Source organism: Muscardinus avellanarius, assembly GCF_963383645.1.
Source record: "Muscardinus avellanarius genome assembly, chromosome: X".
Lineage (NCBI taxonomy): Eukaryota > Metazoa > Chordata > Mammalia > Rodentia > Gliridae > Muscardinus > Muscardinus avellanarius.
In genome coordinates this window covers 12,688,723-12,705,858 of record NC_137792.1, presented here as the reverse complement: position 1 = coordinate 12,705,858, position 17,136 = coordinate 12,688,723, and the positions used below count along the sequence as shown (strand labels likewise).

Genomic DNA, 17,136 nt, shown 5'->3' with positions numbered 1-17,136 from the left:
TATTCACTGAAAACTTAGAGTCTAGCACAGTGCCAGAGTTCCAAGAAGTTGGTGTTTCACTTCTTGACCATCTGAAAGTTCCCATACTCAGCCCCACCCTCTCCTGTTTTATGGCTTCTGTATTATTATTTGCATTCCTTCATTGTTCTCTCAGCCTTAACATCCTGGCTTCTCCTGTATTCAGGCTCCTGAAGATGACTTTCAGTGGCCCAGAGATGACCACGGTGACATGGACTGTGAGAAGCTGGTTGAACAGCTGAAAGACTGTTCCAACCTACAGGACCAAGCAGACATTCTGTACATTCTTTATGTAATAAAGTAAGTGTCTTAGTCCATTTGGGCTGCCATAACAATATACTGTATACTTGTATCATAAACGACTGAAATGGATTCATTACAGTGCTGCTAGCAGATCTAGTTTCTGGTGAGGATCAACTTTCTCATGGATGCCACCTTCTCTCTGTCTCCTCACATGGTAGAAGGAATGAGCTATCTCTCTGGGACCTCTTATAGAAGGGCACTAATCTCAGTTACAAGGACTCATCCCCCATGTCCTGGGGATCTCCCAAAGGCCCTGTCTCCTAATATCATCACCCCAGGGGTTAGGGTTTTAGCATAGGAATTTGGGAGACACAAGCACTCAGGCTATAGCAGTAAGTTAAAGATCTCAACTAAGTTGAGCTTTCTTAGTTCTCCCTTATTCATTTTCTGTTCCTTTGGCCTTTCAGCAGCCCAAGGCATGATTGATTGATTGATTGAGTGGTTTTATGATGCTGGGGATTGAACCCAGAGTCATTCTACCTCTGAGCTATACTCCCAGTCCTATTTTATTTATTTGGAAACAGGGTCTCATCAAGTTGCTGAGTCTGGCCTTGAACCTGCAATCCTCCTGTCTCAGCTTCCCAAGTACTGAGTTTACAGATGTGCACCACCATACCCAGCCGTGGATCATGATCCATATTACCAGGATCACCATGAATGAGACTTTCATCTTCTCTGCCTACTGATACCTCCCCAAACAAGAAGGCCAGACGAGGCCAGAATCCTACATGTTCTGATGTTAACCTCGTATTTCAAATGACAAAGGGATGGAATGCCTTGGTAGGATGGAACTCTCTTTGCCAGGCTTAGAGGCATTGAGAATGCCCAAGCACTTGGCAGATTTGCATTCCTTCATTGTTCTCCCAGCCTTAACATCCTGGGACATATCTCCGGTTTTTCTCTTTCTTGACAGGGGTCCCAACTGGGATACCAATCTCTCAGGACAGCATGGGGTCACCGTTCACAATCTTCTCAGTGAGCTCTATGGGAAAGCCGGCCTGAACCAGGAGTGGAGTTTGATCCGCTACATCTCAGGCTTGCTCAGGAAGAAGGTGGAGGTCCTTGCTGAGGTCAGAGTAACCATACCTGTGGACTTGCCTGCTCACCCTGTCTAACCCCATGCCTCTTCCTTTTCCAATCTCAGAGATATGGAAACTCAAGGAAAATGCCTTTTATCTGTGAAGGAAAGTGGGGACAGTGCCAGGGCAGATTTTCCTGTCCTGACCTCCCATTGCTCTGGGAAGGCAAGCAGAAGAAAGGAAATTCAAGTTGATTAGTGTGGTTCATTGTTAGCCACAGAAAAAAGGCTTGCCAGAAAATCAAATGAAAATGCTCTGGGACCTGGCATCTTTGAAAGCAGAGCTCTCTTGTTTCTGCACACCCACCCACAGTACATTGATCATTAATATTTATAACTCCAAGGCCCTGCAAAATCCAAAACCACTTTCTACAACATTAAAGTTAGGTGTTCTGATAAGGTGATGGTGTTTATTATATATGGGTAATGAGGAAGTTAAAAATATAACACATTTGCTGGATGTGGTGGTACACACATATAATCCCAGTACTTGGGAGGCTGAGACAGGGGGATTACAGGTTCAAGGACAGCCTCAGCAACTTATTGAGACTCTGCTTCAATTTAAAAAAAATGTAAAGGGCTGAGTAGTAGCTCAGAGATATAATGTAACTGGGTTCAACCCCCAGTACCAAAAAATGAAAGAAAGAATATATGTGGGTGTTAACATGGCTCCCTGAGGACTCATCCCCACCTTCGTGAATATTGAGGAGTCCAAGGTGTTTGCTATAGTGGCTACTAAGGGACCATACAGATCCAGGCCTGGAGCCATACCTGGAAGACACAAAGATCATGGGGACCCAGCCCTGCCTAGGTTGCACAACCTGGGGCCTGAATATGGATTTTTCAGATAAAGGGCAGTGTGAATCATAGTTTGTAAAGGCAAATTTCCCAAATATGTAGGCATGTGCGGACCTCCTGTCCCATCAGAAGCAGCTCACAGTGGGCCTGCCACCTGAGCCCCGGGAGAAGACCATCTCTGCGTAAGTCCTTGGTTAAGGGACTCTGGTTTTGGTGGAAGAATGGAGAAGCATCAGTGCTCTGTGCTGTTCAGGAGTAGGGGCTTTTTAAAGCTACTCAAATGGGCACTTCCAACATTGAAAATAGGGAACTTCCAAGACGGGTAAGGAACCCTGTTCCCAGGTATCTCATTATATTTTTGACCTGCTCCTTGCTAGGCCTCTTCCCCCGGAGGAGCTCACAGAACTCATCTATGAGGCCAGTGGGCAGGACATCAGCATTGCAGTCCTCACACAGGTCAGGGGTTGGCATGGGAGAGACAAGGGCCCTCAGAGTGGTAGGGGGCCTCTCACTGCCAACCTGGTCACTGAGGCCCTGTCCCTGTGTGTGTCTGCATCAGGAGATTGTGGTTTACCTTGCCATGTATGTCAGGGCCCAGCCCCGCCTCTTTGTGGAGATGCTCAGACTCCGGATTGGACTGATCATTCAAGTGATGGCCACAGAGCTGGCAAGAAGCCTGAACTGCTCAGGTGAGAAGCTGCATCTTCCACAGTTCCTGCCCACCCAGCCCCGGCACCTGGTCTAGAGATTCTGCTGTAAGTGGAAGCCCTGCTCAAGTATTCCTGAGCCAACTTCCAATCTCCAGGCCTATCAGGCCACACAGCACAGGCTGCTGAAGCTTCTAAGTCAGGGAAAATGAAGCCTAGCAACGTTTACTATGACACCTGTTCTGCATCTGACAGCTAAGCTCCTTACTGATGTCCTTGTGAGATGTCATCCCCCATTTAGTAACACTTCACTGGGAGGAGTCCTACCAATTGAAATATATATAGCAATTGCATGATGCATCCCAACATCAGGGATCAGTACAATGTAGAAAACTGTGTGTCTAGGAGTTAAGCAAATAATATACTGATTTAAATAGCAGCATTTAAAGCTGAGCACATCAGTGCACAACTGCAATCCCAGTATTTGGTAGATAGGAGGATCACAGTTTCGAGGCCAGTCTCTGCAAATAAATGAGACCCTGTTTCAAAAATCAGAAAATAAAAAGGGTTAGGGGTGTAGCTTACTGGTAAAGTGCTTGCTTCTGGGTTCAATACCCAGTACTACAAAAATAAACAACAGCATTTAGAATTTCCAGGGACCAGTGCCTTTCAGCACTGCATCAACAGGTGTGGTCGTCCTGAGCAGAGAGACTTGCCACTGCGTCCTCTGTCATTCTCTTCCACCCAGGTTCACCCCACTGTGCCTTTACTCATCAGCAGCCTTGTGTCTAGAACACTTACATGATTTTTTTGTAGGGGAAGAAGCTTCTGAGAGTTTGATGAACCTTAGCCCTTTTGATATGAAGAATCTCCTACATCATATTCTAAGTGGAAAAGAATTTGGTGTGGAAAGAAGCGGTGAGTTAGTGCTGCAGCCCCTCTGGGGGAACCCATCTCATTGAAGTACAGATCTTCAGTACTAAAGATGCAGAAAAGAGGAATATGACTGTACTCAGCCTGTTTTAACCAATGGGCAGAGGCCTAGGCTCATGATGCCTGCTTTCAGAGCTTTGGAACACCATCAGGTGTTTGCTAGGGGTAACATTTCTTCCAAAGCACATAGGCTTGGGCAGGTGCCTCTGCAACCTACATCTCCTGTGGCCATAACACTGGGTACCATCAGTTGTACACAAGTATTGTGGGGGTGATGTCAACTGTCAGCATGAAAAAGCTGTCCTTTCAAATCATCTGAGTGGCCTGGCCTTTGGTTTGGGTAAAAGTGTTCTTAGCCAGGCCCCAAGTCACCCTTCATATGACTGGGAGAAGACCTCTCTGTGACCTAGATCTGTAGCCAGTTTGTTTGCTTTGTCCCAGTCTTACTTGCTCAGTTTATGCAGAATTCTGCTGCAGTGCTAGGAAATATAATCACCCAAGTCCTGGTGTGATTTCTTGTTCTCAAATGCTCCCTAATTATAATTGAAGCAATTATAATTTCTCTTTCTCATAAAAAAGCCAAATGATTTGCAGAAACATTGGTGAATTTATTTCATCAAGCCAAAGAAATACACTGTGGGATGTCATTCCTTTTATTTAATAAGAGGGACATTGGGTACTTTGTGTTTTTCCTGAGTGTGTGCCAGCCACAAAGACTGCATGGGAGCAATCAGATGCATATTGGTGACTTTTCTCCTTTTCCTGAGGGAGGAGTACTCAAGACCCTTGTCTAAAAGTAATTTCCAATTCTTTCCAATGCACAGTCCTTGAAATCTAAATGCACAAGATAAATATTTAATGTGTTCTTGTACATGATTTGACACAAATAATTGTCATTAGATACAGAGCTATAGATGCTTAGGAAACTAGGAACTGAGTAATGTCATTTGAACGCAACAAATATGTCTAATTGCAAGTAAGGACAGAAGACAAGCTGTCTTTTTCAAATGTGTAGCATCAGTTCTTAATTGTCCTTTATAATTATTTGACTTTTATAAATTAGGAAGCTCAAATAGAATTAGAAGTCAGATTACATCCTGAGTATCTGAGATAACTATTTCCAGTGAACATCACCCTACAGGCCCTCCTGGGGCTTCCCATGCCCATTTTGGCTTCTTTGTCCATTCCCTGATGACCTACCTCCCTTAGGCTGATCATTGTGTCTCTTTGGTTAATTCTTCCCTCTCTACTACCCTCCACTTCCCTGAATTCAGTGTGATCGGGTGGGAAGTGACCTTTGAGCTGGGCCTACAGAGAGGAGCAGCAAGATGGAAGTACTGTATGCAAATGCCTGGGGCAGTGCATCTGGACCAGGAATTGGGGACATGGAGGCTCCGGTTGGTAGGGCCTCTAGTGGCACCAAGAGGATTGTTTGAACTTTCTCCTGAGGACAGATCCAGGAAAAAGAATTTCTCCTGGAGGGATTTTGAATGGCTGGTGACCTGATTATATTTTCATTTTAGAAGAATCCTTTGTGACAATAGCCCAGAGGCCAGACCCATGAGTGTAGGATTGGGGGCAGGTGTGAGTCCTGAGGCTACTACAGTAGGTTGGAAATGTGTGTGGGGGGGGGGCTGGCACAATGAAGAGAACCTCCCTGACCCCTGGGACCACAGCACCACAATGCACCTGGCTCTTCCACTTCCCTCCCCAGCTTAAGGCCCTCTAGCAGGCTCAGTCCCCCTCTGCCATCTGCTTGCCCCAAGGCCTGGTGTAGGTTATCCTACTTTTAGCCATGTAGCATTAAATTCTCCCCCTGAGCTCTGTCACCTAGGGAGGCCATGAAATCACACTTGCATCTAGTGCCCACGCAGGGCGTGGCATGGGGGCATTCCCTATGACCATCTTGTGACCACAGAGACTCAAGTCACAAGCTCCTCAGTAAATAGAAAGCAGGTTTTTATTTTCCAGTGACAGTTGGCATTCTGAGGGTCACATGACTTGGGGATAAAGTCTGGCAAGTTCAGTATGGATCCTAGAGATTAGGTATGTTAATGACCTCTTACCCACTCATGAAATCAAATGTCATACAATTGTGAACAATGATAGAACATTTAATGCCATGGAAAGCCATTCATGATCTATTAACTGCAAAAAGATCACAGAAATGTACATACATATCACATACATACAATATGTCTGATGTGTACATATATATACAGAAGTGATGATTCTGTTTTATGAGATTAAAAAGGTATGCACAATCGTGTGGGGTGGGGAGGAACTGGCAGGATAATGACTAAAATGTCCACAGATGTTAGATAAGGCTTGATTAGTTAGATGGCCTTAGTTTTCCATAAGGAAGGCATGCTTTTGGATAAAAGTTATTTTGAAAAATATATTCCAGCTGAGTGTGGTGGAACATGCTTATAATCCCAGCAGTTGGGAGGCGGAGACAGAAAGATTGAAGGTTCAAGGTCAGCCTCAGCAATTTAGCCAGATGTTGTTTCAAAACAGAAAGGGCCGGGGGTACAGCTCAGAGGTAGAGCACCCCTGACTTCAACCCCCAATACCACAAAAAAACATATTCAGTCAGCAAAGGGCTTCCTGCCTCCCTTTTTTGCACACCAATTAAACAGTGCTGGCACTTTGATGTAGCCCTTCAAGCTCCTGCAAGAACCCTGTACTACCTGGAAGCCCAGCACAGGCCGGGGTGGAAGCAAGGTTCTTGATGAGTTGATCATGTAGGGTGAGGGGTAGGCACAAACACAGATAAACACATCTCCACATCTCCTCCTTCAGAGTGATGCTGTGTAGTCCCTAAGGATCACGTGTGTGTGTTTCCCCTCCAGTGCGCCCTATCCAGTCCTCCACATCCAGCCCTGCCATCTCCATCCATGAGGTGGGACACACTGGAGTCACCAAAACTGAGAGGAGCGGCATTACCAGACTGAGGAGTGAGATGAAACAGGTAAGAACACAGTGGTTGTGGCAGCTGCAGGAAGTGGGGAGTCAAGTGGTTTCCCTACCTTGGCTCACCTCAGAAAGCCATAGAAACCCAGGGCCTGAGGCTTGGGCCCACTTATAGAGGACGAGAGATCCCTCTGTTCTGTGATCTGAGCCCCACACCCAGAGGGACACTCTAGAGCTGTTCACAATGCACCCTGCCTGCCCACCCATAACGTTGATGTGATGTTATTTGTATATTCCAAAACACACCTTGTCCACGTTTGCCATGTCTGTGCCATTTAACAAGCATAGTCATCCAAAAGGAGCAGTCGTTTTTCTATCAAATATGCTTCCATTGAAATAGTGAAAAGGATCTGGAAAAAGACTGGGATGACCTTTATTTCCAACCTTCCATATGGTCTCCTTTCATCTTTATTGTATTCACAGTAAAAAGCACCTCAAATTGAGCCCCACAGAACTGCAACTCAACGTCTTTTCAGTCCTGGTATGCCAGGTACTATGCTAGGACTTGACCATGATCCACAGTATGAAATAGCATTTTCTTCTGACTGTGACCTGCAGTGAGAAATACACTCGAATTTCCTACTTTATCTCAAATGCTGGTCATGACCACTAGCTGGACCACTATCAGAGGCATGAGCATCCCTGGCCTGTATTTGCAGAGGGGAGGGAAGCAGCTGGATATCTCTGACTCAAAGCTGGTTTTTATTTCCTGATGTTTTTACTTTCAGATGACTAGACGATTTAGTGCTGATGAACAGGTGAAATACCTTTGCCTTATTTTGTCCTTTACAGTGTGTGCTTCATGTTCTTTCTGGCTGAATGTGGAAAGTGAGGCTGTAAATACACAGTATGAATGCATGGAGGAGCCATTCTGCCCATCACAGTGGCTCAGGCAGGCGACCTTCAGGGACACAAGAGAGCAGGATGTAAAGGCAGGAGAAAAAGGACCTTACCCCATGCCTTAAAAATAAATTTGTTGAAAACCTAGCATCAAAATAAACAAAATTAAGGCCGGGCGTGGTGGCACACACTTGTAATCCCCGTGCTTGGGAGGCGGAGACAGGAGGATCGCGCTGGTTCGAAGCCAGCCTCACTGGCTTAAGACTCTGTTTCCACATAAAAATGTTAAAAAATAGGTCTGGGCCGGGCGTGGTGGTGCACGCTTGTAATCCCCGCGCTTGGGAGGCGGAGACAGGAGGATCGCGCAGGTTCGAAGCTAGCCGCGCGCGCTGGCTTAGGAGACCCTGTTTCCAATTTTAAAAAAAAATGTAAAAATAGGTCTGGGAGTGTAGCCCGGGGGTAGAAGGGCTTCCAGGAACCCCAGTACCACCAAAAAAAAAAAAAATAGGTCTGGGAGTGTAGCCCGTGGGAGTGTATCCCGGAGGTAGAAGGGCTTCCAGGAACCCCAGTACCACCAAAAAATAAAAAATAAAAAAATAAACAAAATTAATTCAATTTATGCAACATAAAGCATTCAACAAAAATTTGCTTAAATGATGTTTCTGTAACATTCTATAACATCACAATTTCAAAATATTAATAATTTTAATGAACCCTTTAATACCAATTTTTGCTTGGTTAATGTTAGATGTTTAAATATTCATAATTCATCTTAATTATATTCTTTGTTGAATATATATTTTGGTAAATGACTTGTATTTTGAACAATATTGTTACTATTTTGCATATGTATGTACATGTTCATATCTGCATCTATCCAGCTATGTATATATCGGTATTTATCTGTCTAAAAAATAAAAATACATGCAGAGATGCACAAAAACTCTAAATGCCCATAGCTTTTGAATCACGATTTGTATCAGAAGTTCTGACAATAGTTCATCTCTGTATCTCTAGTGTTGGGCACAAAGCCTGGCTATGCTCAATAAATGCTTAATAAAAAATTTTTAAATTTCAACTTATAAAATTGGGCTTTGTAGGAGTCTTGGTAAAGAGAAATGGCTTGGGCTCTGCCTCAGTGAGATTTCTACTCAAAAAGAGGGTACTAAATAGAGGTATTGCAAAATCTCAATAGAAAGGATAGAGCTATTCCACACAAGGGAAAAAATGAAAATGTTGTATATTACTTTGTGACATCCTCCTTCCACTAGAAAATTGGAATTACTTTTAAGAATGGAGTCTTACTATATTGCCTAGGCTGGCTGGGACTTCTGGATTCAAGTGATCCTTTTGCCTCAGTCTCCGAAGCAGCTGGGACTATGGGCATGTGCCACTAAACCTGACTTTAGGAGTCACATTTCTAGTGATGTGATGTCTCTATGCTGAGGTGAGCATAGAAGAAAACATATATTGATATGTGAATACTGCTTACACATGTCTTCAAAGGGTAAAATATACTCAAGCTCTCATTCTAATTTATGCTCCTTCCAAGTAAGGAATGGACTTTTTAAACATCTTCCTTCATCTGCCACTCGGTGGCACCGTCCCTCTGGTTACCCATATCCTGCCTGCCTGAGCATAGGTGAATATGGATGGTTCCTTCCACTCCATTAATGCTATCCTTGCGTGTTACAGGGATGAAATGATACCCCTTTTTTCTTGGATGGGTTTGTATTCAACTAGCCAGTACAAGTTTTTTTTAATTTAATTTTTATTTTTTATAAGTGGAACATATTGAGAGTGGTGTACATTTACATTGTGCTTCATGCCCTTCCCCCTCCGCTTCCCGCCCCCCCCCAATAGAGAGTGTCCAGGTTTATATCAAGGAAATATATTATTCTCTAGTCAAAATTTAATAAATGCTATAACATTTTAAATTTCTATTCTACTTTTGCAAGAAAACTAAGTATACAGACCATACCCATGCCAATTAAGGTTATACTACATTTTAGATGAGGAAATACTTGTGTGGCCAAATTATCTATGGGTGCCTGTTAGGTGCCAGATGATAGTAGTGGTTATGGGTATTTTGTTGATCCCTGTAGATTTTCACAATGCAGCATAAAACATTAACATTTCATGGCTGTGGGTTTGAAAAAAAAAATGTATCCTAACTTGATTAGGCCCCCTGCACATATAACCAGACCAGATAACATTCAGTACTTAAAACCCTGTAGAATATCCCCTGGAGCCAGGGCCCAGCGATGTGCCACAGGTGCACCCTGAGACTGAGACGAGGTCACCCATGTCACCAAGCGAGAACGGCTGTAGCCTGCCCACTCCATGCCTTGCTTAGGGGCACTTTTCTTGCTGTTCTCTCCGCCTGCTCACTGCTAGTGTCTCTTGGTATCATTGCACATGACTGAGTTGATCCTTTTTGTCTTGTAGTTCTTCTCTGTGGGCCAGACCACATCCAGCAGCATGCATTTCTCCAAGTCTGCGGTAAACCTGCGTCGGCATCATACCCATCCCTACCTCCCCCATGTTCCTACTATCTGCTTCCTTCTATGTCCTCACTCATGCTCCTGCCTCATCACTGACTTCTGTTTTGGTTTTTGTGTATGTGGTGCTGACAGTGGTACACAGGGCCTCATGCACACTGGGCACTAAGCTACAGCCCCAGACTGCACCCTGCCTTCTGAAGACTTGAGCCAGGTTCTAGTGTTTTCAGCTAATGTTGGCTATCCACTCCAGCTGTAACTTGGGGAGTTTCTAGAAAGGCCAAGAAGTTCTTGAAGTGGGCTTCATTTTCCATCTTGCGCTCTCACTTCACTGTTCATGTTCCTTGGCACAGTGTGGTTGAGGAACATGCTCACCAGTTCTCAGGAGCTTCTGGAATCTTCCAGGCACTAGGGGTGTGTGTGTGTGTGTGTGTGTGTGTGTGTGTGTGTAATGGACCGAGGAGTATTTTACCTCTGAACTACACCCCCAGCCCTAGTTTTATTTTTTATTTTATTTATTTATTTATTTATTTATTTATTTATTTATTTATTGGTGGTACTGGGGTTCCTGGAAGCCCTTCTACCTCCAGGCTACACTCCCAGATCTATTTTATATTTTTTTATTTGGAAACAGGGTCTCTTAAGCTAGCGAGGCTGGATTCGAACCTGCGCGATCCTCCTGTCTCCGCCTCCCAAGCGCAGGGATTAAAAGCCTGTGCCACCATGCCCAGCAGTTTTATTTTTTTTTTATTTTTAAACAGATATTCACTAAGTTTCAGAGAGTCTCACTGAGTTGCTAAGACTGGCCTTTATCTTACAATCCTCCTTTCTCAGCCTCCCAAGTACTGGGATTACAGGCCTGCACCACTGCGCCTGGCTGGTTCTACACCATTTTACTGAGTGTTGAGCCTTAGCAGAGAAGCACATGCTGACCAGCACTTTAAATTCACCATGGCCCAGATCCGGGTGGGTCCCCAGCTCAAGTGGAGGCCTAAGAAATGTTCTAATCACAGAGGCGAGTCTGAATATGCTGCCCAAAACCAGAAGGAAAAAATCAGCTGAGTCACTGATAAGTGAGGCTGTAATTACTTTTATTTGTAGCTAATTGTTGCCTTATTTAAATGGCAGTAATGAGCCCAATGGAATAACCCAGCCTAACCATCTTTTTCAAAATAAGATCCGTTGAAGTCAAAAGGAGCACACAAAGAAGAACCCCGCCTCCTATTTTGCTAGCGGGTTTAATATCTGGATTTGATATTTAAAGCTTTAAATTCAGTATTGCGCAATGAGAAATTAAAATGCCATATTGTCCAGAAAAAAGGCTCGGGTGAAGATGCCAGACTTGGAGGCCAAGTGGATAGAATCCACTGGGGTAAGACAGGAAGCTGAGTTTTTCTCATGCTGGACAAGCCCCACGTCCAGGACTGGTGTCCAGGCCACTAGGTCATGGCAGCCCTGTAGCAACACTTCCTTCGTGGAGGTCAGAGGGAGTACAGTCTCAGCTGATGACATAAGAAGGTGGTGATGCCCTCCTACCCCAAATAGCTCAGATCTGCCATGGACGAATCTCAGGGCTAAGAACAGGGAAGCAACAAGCAGGACTGAAAAGCATGCATACATGGAAAGCCGGGCGTGGTGGCACACGCTTGTAATCCCAGCATTTGGGAGGCTCAGACCATAGGATCATGGTTCAAAGCCAGCCTCAGCTACTTAGTGACCCTCCACAACTTAGTGAGACCCTGTTTCAAAATAAAAAATAAAAAACAGGGCAGGGGGTGTAACTTGGAGGTCAAATGCCCCTGGGTTTCATCCCCAGACCTGAAAAAAAAAATAAAAAAGAAGAAGAAAAAAAAAGAAAGAAAAGCATACATGGAAATACTGAAATCTCTGAGATCCCGCCACAAGTGGAGATTTCTATCCTTGACTTTCTGTCTTTGCCTCCAAGTCCTTCCCCCTGTAGTAAGTATGACATTCTCTGTGGTACTCACCCCAAGGAGAGGTGATTGTCACATCTCCATAGCGCTATGGAAGTAAGCAATTTGGCATTTGTCCCCTCCCCAGGCAGGCTGTAGGAGCTGAGAGATTCACCTGCCCCAAAGGCCAGGGTCCTCCTCAAAGTCTCTTGCAGCCTCGGGGGAGCAGCTTTGTACAGACAGCCACCCTCAGGAGCTTTCAGCAGGAGCCACTCACATTCTTCACTTAGCAAATACTCAGATGGCTCCTGCGGGAGGCCAGCTGTGTTCCCTTTGTGCGGATGTGACCAGGGGCAGCAGCCAGTGCTAGCCCAGGGCCCAGGCCGCCTCAGTTGGGTGGCTGCCTCAGCTCTTGTTGGCACTGTGGCAGCAGCCTGATCGCGGAAGCCACACTTAGACCCGCCAAGCTTCTGCCCTGTGAGTTTGGGTCCTCTGGGTGTTGCCCTGTCTCCTAAGGGCTGGGAGGAGTTAAAAATCCAGACCACATAATAAAAGATCAATTTAGTATCAAAGAGCAGACAAAGTAGCACCAAGAAGCTATGTGCCTCCATGGGTGAATGGCATCTGGTGACTTTGATTTAGTCAGCAAGCCAGCTTTCGTGGAGGCAGGCTTTCCCCTGGAGTGTCTGCTGGGTGGCCCTCCAGGCTTCTGAAGGCCACATGCTTTCTGTCTTGCAGATTTCCAGCACCCCTTCCTCACCCACAGGCACGTCATCGTCAGACTCAGGAGGATATCACCTTGGCTGGGGGGAGCAGCAGGGCCAGTGGCTACGCAGGAGAAGGCTGGATGGGGCCATCAACAGGGTCCCCGTGGGATTCTACCAGAAGGTGTGGAAGATACTTCAGAAGGTGAGCTTGGGGAAACACGCCAGCGCCCCTGTGCCTTTGCAAAGTGTGGTGGCACCACCAGGTGTCAGGGTGGATGGCTAAGAAACCAGCCAACCCCCGCCCCGGTCTCAGGTAGCTCAGAGCCTAGAGCAGGGGCCTTTGCCTTGGCACTTTGCCACTTGGGACTGAGTAATCCCCTGCTGAAGGAGACTGGTCCCGGTACCATGAGGTGTTAGCACCGGCTCTGGCAGATAGCTGTATGTCACCAGTAGCATCTCCTTCCCCATCACTCCTCAGGAATGGCACTAAAAGTATTTCCAGACATTACCAAATGTCACGTGAGGCAAATTTCCTCTGGATGAGAACTACTGGTTGGAATCACAGTGAGTGGGACAAAGCAGCAGCCCAGTTGTGTGGGAGCAACTTGGACGTATTTTAGGAACATGGCAAAGTCAGAAGATAGACAAGAAGTAGAGGGGCCGGAGGCTGTGGACAGAAACGTAATCCAGGTGACCCTTAGCCACTGGACAGCCCTGGGCCCAGGATGAGCACTCAGGAGGGGTCTGCTTGGGGCAGCGCCCAGTGGACGGTACATTTAGGCAGGCACAGTGTCCGCATCCTTCAGTGACGGAAAGAAGCCCGGCTGGCTGCAGACCACCCTGTAAGGTCCTAAGGGTGTTCAGAAAGGAGCATCCAGTGTGGCCCCAAATCCTGTGTGTCCCAGAGGCATAGTTCTACCCCCACTTCCACCCCTGCTTCCATGCCTGGAGACAAAGACCCTGAAATTTCTTCCCCTTAGCCTAGCTGCGCACTGCCCCTCTGGCTGTCAGAAAGGCTTGTGTTTCCCATCTGTTAAAATCTCTCCAGAGACTGTGGTTGGAAGCCAAGGAGAGGTGACACAGCCAGGCTGCAGTGCCCGCAGCTGGACATAGGAAAGCCTGTCCGAATGCCTGTCACCAAGGAGGGGGCAGTGTGGGCAGACGGCCCCTTTGTTCTCTACACCCCACTTTTATCTCCTCCCATTTCAGCCTCAGGACATTCATGCAGCAGCTTCCAGGGCCCGGCAGAGCTTGTCCTGCCTCGCCACAGAGGGACAGTATGCTTCAGTTAAAAGCATCTGTGCAAACCAAGCCAGATTTTTTTCCTCTAAACGCTTTTTTTCTAGCTCAGTTCACAGCAGGAGAGGAACGAAAAATGTAGTGATCCCAAGTAAGAACACACTCCAGCCCACTTTGCAAAGCCACAGCACCATTTGGTCTGTGTTCCTTCTGCAGCAGGTGCCCCAGGCCAGTCACAGAGCTTTGGCCTCTGCACTTTAGAGGTCCGATATCTTCCTTAGGACAGCTGCAAAGCCGAGTGGGAGGCCTCCTGCAAGTAGCTGCATGTTGGTACCCGAACCCCAATGGAACAGAGCCAGTGGAGCCCATAGAGGCCCTGGCCATGGTTCCCGGCCTCTTTTCAGGAACCCTTGGGCTCTGGTGAAGGCAGGGCAGCTGCTACTGCTGCTGATCAGGGCACTGAGAGTTAGAAGGTGACCAATAAGACTAGGACAAACTATTCCTAGAAAATCTCCCTGCTCTTCCTGGGGTATCACATGCTTCTCTCCCAACCTCTGCTGGCACTAAACCAAGATGCTTTTATTATGAAAGAGCAGCATTTTGTATGGAGCCTGCTTGATATTTATATACATGTCGTGCGTGTGCGTGTCTGTGCATGTGCTCAAGTCTTTTGTGATTGGCGCTTATTATAGAAATCTCGAAAATAGATGCCTGCAAAGGCACAGAAGCATCACTTTGCCAGTAGGAGCCATGAAAAAATCTCCCTTCATTATGGCACCAAAGGGGGCCTGGCAGGCGCCAGGGCCTGGTTGCCAAGTGAAACTCGGAGCCACCAGGGAGGAGGACGCCACGGCTCCCAAGGGCATTGTTCCTGCGCGATCTGAAAGATGCCTGCTGGTTTCCCTAGAATTGTTCCATCGAAAACACAGCCTGTGGGCAGTGAGAACAGCGCTCTAAAAATAACTGACAGTCTGGCGTGTTCCAGCCCTCGTGCAGATTTCCAGGGCCGGGAGAGCTATGCTCGCAAGTGCGTGTGAACGAGTGTGCGAGTACTCGTGCACTGGTATCACGTTCTGGAATCTGACTGAAGCGTCTGTTCTTCCTCCAGTGCCACGGTCTCTCCATCGATGGTTATGTCCTCCCATCCTCAACAACCCGAGAGGTATGATGAGAAAAGTCCAACACCAGCCCATCCCAGGAATCATTTCCTGGTCTCGGAATTCCACACTTCTCAAGCATGTTCTATTGTATAGATGAGCCATTTGTAGATCATGTCTTTTCAGTCACTTTGCCCCAAAATTGTGCAGCATTTCTCCCCTGTCACCATTTCTTTATTTCCTAAGAAATGCCACTTCTGGACTATTGAACTGTTTAGATTTTTCCCACGATCCCTTAAAACCCCAGCCAAGCTCCATCCCATACTCATTAGACCTATACAGAGCCTCCCCAGACCCCTTTTTTCCTGCTGCAATAAATCATCTTCCCTACATTCTCTTAGAAATAAATCTTTTCACTTTTTACCCTGCCCAAGGCACCATATTTTAGACTACAGAGAATGATGAGAAGAAAGAGGAAAAAAATGGTCCCTGAGCCAGGTGTGGTGGGACACACCTATAGTCCCAGTACTAGGGAGGCTAAAACAAGAAGATTATGGGTTTGAGATCATCCCATGGTAATTTATTGAGACCCTATTTCAATAAAGAACATAAAAAGGACTGGGGGTAGAGCTTAGAGTTAGAATGTGCCTGGGTTTGATCCCCAGTACCATAAACAAAAGAAAAAAGAAAGAGATGGATTCTATCCCCAGGAAGTCAAGGCCAATAGGTAGACAAGGCTAAGAGGAGGCCATTCCCAGGGCAGAGCACTCAGCCTCCCACTCCAGAGGGTCCCTGCTGCAGGATCAGGACCGCAGCCAGAACTGAGGTAGCATTTGAGCCGAGTTCTGACTATGCTATGGGAAGCGTTGGCTACAGGGCGGTGTCTCTCCGGTCTCACCACTGGCCACCTGCAACCCATTCGGCAGATGACCCCATATGAGATCAAGTTTGCTGTCCACGTGGAGTCAGTGCTAAACCGCGTGCCCCAGCCTGAGTACCGGCAGCTGCTGGTGGAAGCCATAATGGTGCTGACGCTGCTCTCAGACACAGAGATGGACAGTATCGGGGGCATCATCCACGTGGACCAGATCGTGCAGATGGCCAATCAGCTGTTCGTGCAGGACCAGGTGGGTGTGCCCAGGCCACCTACTCAGCCCATATCCAAGGCAGAGTAACTAGGTTGGCTGGCATTTATCTCTGTTGAGGCTAGAGATTCTATGTCCAATAGGAAGGCGTATACTGAAACAAAGAAAATGTCATCATAGATGGCAAAAAAATGTCAGCCATTTGGTTAGGAAATGGCACAATCTCCACTTGGGAAATCTAAAGACCTTTGGACAGGACTGTGTTGGTGGCACTTTTAGTCCAGGCACCACCACTTACTATGGACGTGGCTGTGGGTGACCCACTTATATCTAAAATCAAGTTAGGCAGAGAAGCTGCATACTGGGGTGAGAACACAGCATAGTGGCCAGGGCAGGAGCAGCTGTCCCTCACCCCAAGCAGCACTGATTTTCTGCTGTGGTACCTGGCCTTGGACCTCTGGCAACCAGCCCCAGCCCATGTGGACCGCCTCCATCATGCAGAATCCTGTGGGACAGCTAGGAGATGGACTCTCTTATTCGTCTAAGGTAGCCTTTGAGCCTTCTCTCTTTCTTTTCCTACTACAGGTGTCAATTGGAGCCACAGACACTCTGGAGAAAGACCAAGCCACAGGAATTTGCCACTTCTTTTATGACAGTGCTCCAAGCGGGGCTTACGGGACAATGACCTACCTAACAAAAGCAGTGGCTTCTCATTTGCAGGAACTGCTGCCCAGTTCAGGCTGCCAGATGCAGTAGGGCTGCAGCCGTAAACATGACCACCTTTTGAATCTGTCGCTAATCTCCTAGCCTCATTGGAAACTTTCTTCTGTCCCTCAAGATCCCCTGTGCCATCACAAAGGCACGTCCCATTGGAAGAATTAACAGGGAGGAGCGGTAGCACTCAACCTGAAACCAATGTATAAGCCACGGAGAAAGCTCATGAATCTTGTGCTCCCCCAAGGAGCACCCTGGGATCATTTTCTAGGTTCATTTTGCTGGAACAT

General features: G+C 46.7%; 1 protein-coding gene across 2 annotated transcripts in view; it reads left to right on the top strand.

The window, feature by feature from the left end:
• PHKA2 (phosphorylase kinase regulatory subunit alpha 2) overlaps window positions 1-16,888 on the top strand; it is a gene marked incomplete at both ends in the record, with an annotated part of 90,183 nt that extends 73,295 nt beyond the window's left edge. Inside the window, 13 exons of one of the 2 annotated variants that reach the window (XM_080719605.1) lie at window positions 185-318; window positions 1,235-1,391; window positions 2,300-2,379; window positions 2,575-2,653; window positions 2,757-2,886; window positions 3,661-3,762; window positions 6,630-6,748; window positions 7,479-7,508; window positions 10,039-10,092; window positions 12,743-12,913; window positions 15,059-15,112; window positions 15,974-16,174; window positions 16,718-16,888. In XM_080719605.1, the coding sequence (XP_080575731.1) occupies window positions 185-318; window positions 1,235-1,391; window positions 2,300-2,379; window positions 2,575-2,653; window positions 2,757-2,886; window positions 3,661-3,762; window positions 6,630-6,748; window positions 7,479-7,508; window positions 10,039-10,092; window positions 12,743-12,913; window positions 15,059-15,112; window positions 15,974-16,174; window positions 16,718-16,888 (1,482 nt within the window). The remainder of the gene's footprint in view (window positions 1-184; window positions 319-1,234; window positions 1,392-2,299; window positions 2,380-2,574; window positions 2,654-2,756; window positions 2,887-3,660; window positions 3,763-6,629; window positions 6,749-7,478; window positions 7,509-10,038; window positions 10,093-12,742; window positions 12,914-15,058; window positions 15,113-15,973; window positions 16,175-16,717) is intronic. The other variant, XM_080719606.1, reaches the window with a different exon arrangement.
• Window positions 16,889-17,136: the final 248 nt, after the last annotated feature.